At 34.5% G+C, this 7016-nt stretch overlaps 1 protein-coding gene across 2 annotated transcripts; it reads right to left on the reverse strand.

Moving 5' to 3' along the window:
- Positions 1-2342: 2342 nt before the first annotated feature.
- LOC113692434 (phosphatidylinositol 4-kinase gamma 1-like) lies at positions 2343-6340 on the reverse strand. 2 transcript variants are annotated; one of them, XM_072051667.1, is made up of 4 exons: positions 6094-6340; positions 5246-5296; positions 5038-5102; positions 2343-4325 (listed from the first exon to the last, which is right to left on the reverse strand). In XM_072051667.1, exon 4 carries the CDS (start codon positions 4216-4218, stop codon positions 2551-2553), a length of 1668 nt encoding a protein of 555 aa, XP_071907768.1. In that variant the 5' UTR covers positions 4219-4325; positions 5038-5102; positions 5246-5296; positions 6094-6340; the 3' UTR covers positions 2343-2550. The 2 variants fall into 2 exon arrangements, with proteins under 2 accessions (XP_071907768.1, XP_071907769.1); XM_072051668.1 differs by lacking the exons at positions 5038-5102; positions 5246-5296.
- Between the last annotated feature and the right edge of the window lie 676 nt (positions 6341-7016).

Below are 7016 nucleotides of genomic sequence, written 5' to 3' on the forward strand. Positions count from 1 at the left end.
TTAGTTTATAGTGTGTAAATATATGTATAAAATAGAATTGGCCCCTCCTAATTTTTTACAATTTTAGTTTATATTATGAGAATTCATATATATATATATATATATATATTAGCCACCTTTGAATTAATTTTTTTCTTAAAAAGTTTATTTATTTATTTTTACATGCATTTATAATTAAAGTTAATATTTGATATTTTTAAATGTCATATATTTAAATGAATGAAAATTATTTTGAACACAGCATATTAAGAAAATTTTGTTAGACAAATTTTGACCCCTGAAAAAAAAAATTTGGCTCCGTCACTGGTTGGAGCCAAAATCATGACTTTGCTTTTCGTCATCTTATAATATATATATATATATAATCCATTATTATTGCCCTTTCTTCAACTAAACCAAGTTTATAAAGTCACAAGTTGCACGGGCAAGTGCCTCTCAGAATAATTTCTTTTTGTTTATTAGCATCTCCACCTTAAGATATGCACTCAGTCATTTGTTCTTTATTTGATTCATTAAGCCTTTCATGATACTAGAATATGGTCCTAATTGATTTCACTTCTTGTTATTAGGATCAACTTGACGGGCAAGCGTAATATCCTGCTCAAATATAACTCAAACTTTTTCTATGCAGTACAACTGTGTCAAGCCTCCTGTTGAAGTGCCTAAATTTGTACTTAATTATGTGAGTCTCATGTCAGTATGATTTTCACTCAGCCTATGTTTTGCAGCTTTCTTAATGTAATTTGTCGAATAAGAGTGAGTTTGTACTATAATTCAATATTCATTGTATTTTTAATTGATGATTTTTTTTAAAACAAAAAACTTTTTTTCCCTCAATAATGACTTCACAATTGATGTCTTTTCATAGACTATAGATCTCTTGTTACACTTACAAGTGTAGCACTCATGTTACACACCACTTGTCCTCTTCAAATGCTGGTAATAACTAATATAGTTGGTTTTAACTCCTCTGAACTCCCAAAACAATCAACTCAAGTTAAATGCATTACTAGTGGACATATTTCAGCCGATTAAAAAAAAAATCGACTCTTTCGGCTCCTCTCCCTCTTTGATGAGGTTGCTTCTCCCTCCTAAAATCCTTCTCATAAAAAAACTTGAAAAAAAAAAAAAAAAAAGCTTCATCTTAGTGTGATGTAGGGGTGGCAATTCGGGTCCAAATCTGGTTGGTGGGTCGGGTCTGACCCGACCCGTCAGAAAATCTATTGACCTGAACCCAACCCGTCAACCTGTGACGGGTTAGGTATATTGACCCGACCCGAAAATTTCAGGTTGACGGGTTGGCAGGTCGACCCGAAATGACCCGAAATTTAATTTTAATTTATTAATTTATCACTGTAATTTCTAATAAAGTTAATTTCTCACAAAACTAATTACATAATCAAGTAATAAAAATTTAAATAAATAATTCCAAACCAAATCTAAAATAAATTAAACACCGTAAAAGTGTTTTATCCCAAACAAAATATAAAATAAATTAAAACAATATAAAAGTAAAAATTAACATAATATATTATTTGTCCAAATATAATAATTTCAACTTCACACAAATTAAATAAATTCATTTAGGATTAAGTAATTAATGCCTTTGAAAAAAAGAATAACTTAGTTTAGTTAGATAAAATTATTTTTATGTTTATTAAATTATTTTTAATTCATAAACGGATCATATCGGGTCACCACGGGTTGATCCGAAATCGACCTGTTTTCTTTTCGGGTTCATCAGGTTCAACTCGATTCTGACCCGAATTCCCGAAACCGAAACCCAAACCCCTTAATTTCGTGTTAGGTTCGTGTCGTGTTTTCAGGTCGTGTCGAAAATTACCACCCCTAGTGTGATGGCTAGAGATTAAAATTGAAAAGAAATTTTGTGCTATTGGTCTCCTCCTCCTCCTCCTCCTTTCTTCTTTTGTCCATGCAATGCTTGTCCTTTTGGTTTTCTATTTTTTGTTTAAATTTAAGGTAACTGATGCTGATCTAGGTGATATTCGATTTCTTGGCAGGAGATGGATTTTTTATAAGAAGGATTAAGGATTTGGGAGAAGATGGAGGAGAGACATGTTCACCATTTCTCATCACGACTTTACAACCGCCGAGGATGAACCATTAAAGATAATAATGAAGCAAGTCACAAAAAGAATATTAATCTGCCAACAGCATCTCTTGCTAAAAGTGAATGATTACAAGTCCATAAAAGATTCTGTTACCTACCAAAAACAGCTTTCACATACAATTTATTGTCAATCATCAGTATCATTTGATAATAAGCTTCAACAGTATCAATACAAGATCAAACGCATTTATGTTTCTTCCATATTTTCGTATCAATAAAAAACAAACAGAACTAAGCATATGCCAGGAAGTAAAACAGAACAGACAGATGGAAAGGATGGCCTTTATTTGCCAATCCCTTTTCCATACAAATCTAGGTTGGTTATATCTACAATTTTATCCGTGTGAGTCAATGCTTGGTTTCTATTATACAGCAGGTACCATTTCTACTTACATTCCTAAAACTTGAAATATTCTTCTTCAGAACTCACAAGAAGTTCCTAACCTTTGCTTTGACAAGCACAGGCACTTTCTTGCCTCCAAAAACTCCGGCAAAAGCTTCTGAAAATTCTCCAAGAATAACTCCCATTCTTCATTACTCATCTCTCCAAAAGAAATTCCTCCATTATCATTGCTGTGATTGAGTCCTGCAAAACTCATGCTCCTCGTGAATACCCCGCCTAACTTGTGTTCAGAACCAGCATAACCATTTTCTGTTCCACTCTCTTCCACGATGTTGTGGTAATCATTATCATTGTCATCGTTTTGGTGGCTGTCTTCCTCTTTTGAAAGGAGCAATTCTGAGTCACTTAATTTGGTTACTAACCTTTCAGACAAAAACCTTAGTATTTTTGCTGGCTTACCTGGCTTAGGGGAGCTTTCTAACGATTCAGGAAAATCTGAGGAGCCATCTTTTTTATCATCGAATTGGAAAACTTCATTGTCTTCTTCAACCTGATCACCATTATCAGAGGTTATTCTTCCACACAGGCTACTCTTCGCATCCATACAGAGATTCTCAAATGCACTCCAATTTTCTTCCCCTCCATTAAACTCTCGAGTCATCATTTCACCAATATCAGCAAGGCACATTCCAGAATCAGCAGCCTGCTTCAAGAATATGGTACACAGAACAAGAATCTGAATGGATGACTCCCTAATTGATGGAATCATGGTTTTCAGAAGTTCTGCATCTTTGAATGGATCAAGGCTGGATATGTACTCTATTTCAGATTCTGAAAATGGTACTAAGGCCTGTGGCCAATGCAACCATTCAAAATATGGATCATCAAGTAATTCAGGTAAACAGAATCCATGATCTATGGGCACAAGCTCAGCTACTCCACCAGAATAAGCCTCTTGCCCTTTCCTCACCAAAATGTTCCCAGCATGCCTATCAAGATTAAGCAGTCTTATATCCAATATTCCTATATGATGAACAGAGCTGACAGAGAAGCCAGAAGGGCCTAAATCCCCTGCATCAGAATCATGATCCGCAAACCGCTGAATTGAGGCAATCTTATAAGGTGGAGTTAAGATCGAATCTGGACCATTTACGTTAAACTTGACTTGAGACATCTTAACTAGTGCGGTTGGAGGGACACCAGCAAAGCCACCATGATCAAGAAGATAAGCAGCCAATTCACGGATGCCTGTTTCACCTACCCTGATGGAGCGCTTCATGCCAGGTTGGCCTAACATCCGACCTGCAAAGCCTTTAGGATTATTCAAGGCTAAAGGTTCCTCATCTACAGGTTTTGCAACAGCTATAGTATCACCATTTCTAGACCTAATAAAGTAGGCACCCCCAAGTCCAGTTGACACCGGCTCGGGATTAACACCAGAGGCCATAGCTATCGCGACCTCCACTACTAGAGCACGTACCCTGGGAGCTCCATTTCCTGCAATAATTTCAATCCTTGAATTTGAATCAAACTCTTCCTCCACCATAGTGGAAATAGACAGGCATGGGGTGGAGAAGCTTTTGTGGATGGAGTTGAAGTCAAAGGCATCCTTGATTGATTTCACGAGATTTGTATTCTTAGATTCCAACATAGCGTAGTCAATTTGAGGGTAAGATGGGAGTTTACATCTTGGAGGTCGGCGAAATGGCTTGAAGACATGGTTTTGATCAACTGCAACAGCCATATTGAGCAATTCCTTGCAATTCAGAACAACTATAATACATGCTAACGACAGCTTCTTAAAAGGATCCCTAGAGGGTTAATCTGACTGGGAGATTAGCCATCACATTTCTGCAATTAAGATAAAACAATCAATTCAAGGTAATGATTCCATTATCACAACAGATTTATTAGTATAAAAAATATCAGAATAGGATCAGTAGTTTCTTTCAACTAATATCAGAACTCATATGGTAAATGTTCACTGTGCTATAGACATTAATCATGAACCTGCTTTCCACCCTCAGAAAATAGGAATCCAAAAGCCACAAGCATTCTATGTGCAATTTCTTAATTTTACAGAGTTTTCAAGCAGCAATAAATAATCTAGTCTTTTCAATTTTTCCAGCCATGATTCTCTATGTTTGATTTACAAGTCCCTAATGCAAGATCTTTTTTGTAATCGACCAAGTTCACGACTGGATTTTCACAAAAGAAAGTAAAAAGAAAAATGGAAGAATTAGTAAAGCATTTGCTTCAGTTTTGCAATCTTTCTCCCCCTCTCCTTGAGCATATAAATCTTATTTTTACAGTCCAATCTAAATGAGTTATTTTTTCCCTTCTAGATTACTATTATTGTTCCGAAGCTAAGAAGGTGTTCCGAAATCTTTGGATCCATTTTTCCCCTATTATAACCAATAGATATTCAACCTGCTAGCAGAAAATCTCTAATTTCTTGTCAGTAATAATCAACTTGAATAAGCAACCAGAAATTGCCTCAAATACAAAAGGCAAAACCAATATTTGCTTCTAAATTTGTGATTTAAAAATTTCAAAAACATACTTGAATTCGCTTTAACTAGGTTGAAAATATCGATATCGGGAAGCATATTGCTAATCTCCGAGCACCTGTAACAAATCATAGAAATCATTGTAATCTAGCCTATGATCAACCCCCTTTAGAAACAGAAAGAAAAAAATAAATGAAAAATGCTTGTGAAAAAAAAAAGAACAGAAAATCAATGCCTTTTTGTTACATAATTAGGACATACCATATTATATATCAGTCCCTCGCTCCTCCGCTTAAAAATCGCCACAAATGACTGCAACATATTTTTATAGTAGGGAAAGGTCATTAATATCATGCATGTCTGATTTAATCTTTGCAGTAATGTATGAGGGTGGGAAATTGGGGGATGCATTCCATTCCAATTCCGGCTATTTGCTGGCAAAGAGCACATGATATTGCTAATTGTAATTGCAGTTGTGATCATTGAAATTTTTAGCACCAAGAAATATAACCATTTGCAATTGTATTAGAAATTTTAGATCCCTGAACCCTGAGAGACAATTATGAATGTTGCACATGAAAACCAAATTAGTGTCTTAATGGTCTTTACAACTAATCAATACCAAATGACAATTTATCGAATCTTAATCATTTTTCGTTTCTTCTATTGCCAGCCTATGAACATCAATTTATCACTAATATAATTATCTTAGAAATTCAATTTCCCAAACTATAACAGCATTCCACCTTCATATGTTTAAGTCATTTGCATAATCACCAAAAAATTACCTAACATTGTATTTGGTAATCCCTAAGAATTATTTATTTGTAATCAAACTACCTTTCGAATTTTCTCAGATCACAATTTTCCCTTAAAAAAAAGGTAGATCCCATCTTAATTATAAACATTTCCACTTCCTATTTCTGTTTTATTTTCCATATTTTTCCCTCTCAGAAAAACCTGATGGTGCAATGGATCCCACATTTACATTCATGCACAACAAAAACCTAAACAATCCCAAAAAAAAAAAAGCCAATCGTAAAATCCGGAAAAAAAAACCAGAGAAAACAAGAAATTGAGTAAATTCAAGAAATGAAGGAGAAACCGACCCTGAACACTGGTGAGGCATTCAGGATGACGAACGGCAACGGGAGAGCGAATTATTCCGTTACCGAAAACTTCCTAAGAGACGAGCCCCCTCTTCTCCTTTTACCCCTTCAATTTTGGTTTGTTTTCTTTTCTTGTTCTGGACACCTTCTCTTCCCTATAAATCTCTCACGAAAATTATGGAACTAACTTTCTTTAAACCTATTTTTACGGTAACTATGTACTTCCTATCTATGGTTATCTATGGTCGTTTTTTCCTGATTGGAGTAAATTCAAAATGTTTGTTGGAATTCCAAGATTTCACTAGAAAATATGGCATTACATGGGGTTCTTTTTTTTTTTTTTTTTTGTAATTTGATGGATCATCTTCATGTGTCTCTCAAGTGTCACCCGCTTTTGTAGGTCTTTCTCCCATTTGAAATACAGTTACGATTATGACCAGAATTATATCAGTAGGAAATTTTGATATTCCTCAAAGATGTTCACCGGATTCTTTGTTTATATATTTTTAGTCCAAACATTTCTTTTTTTTAATTTTAAGGAATGACACCCAAATATTTATTTTAAGTTAATTCTAGTTCAAAAATATGAGAAATTTGTAGGCTCTATTTGAATAGAAGGAAAGGCACATGCGAAATTGAAGTGAAGGAAAGTGAGGCAAAGGAAACTGAAAATCAATTTCCCATTTTTTACACATTTGGTTAATAAGAAAAAATATTGAGAGAATATAAAAAGTAAATGACAGATAGTAACAGTTATTGCAAATTCTGTGATTAACTAAACATTTTCCTTCAAAATCTTGCAATATTTACGGGACACAAAATGTAGGAAAGTACAGGAAAATGCAAGAAAATTTTTCAATATTCCTGCCAACCAAACATGCTTGAACGCAAAAATAACTAACTTTCCTTCACTGTCCTACACT

Source organism: Coffea arabica, chromosome 6c (genome assembly GCF_036785885.1).
Source record: "Coffea arabica cultivar ET-39 chromosome 6c, Coffea Arabica ET-39 HiFi, whole genome shotgun sequence".
Classification (NCBI taxonomy): domain Eukaryota; kingdom Viridiplantae; phylum Streptophyta; class Magnoliopsida; order Gentianales; family Rubiaceae; genus Coffea; species Coffea arabica.

Excerpts from the sequence above, each read along its gene's own strand:
- LOC113692434 (XM_072051668.1), bottom strand. The coding sequence starts at position 4,218 with ATGGCTGTTGCAGTTGATCAAAACCATGTCTTCAAGCCATTTCGCCGA.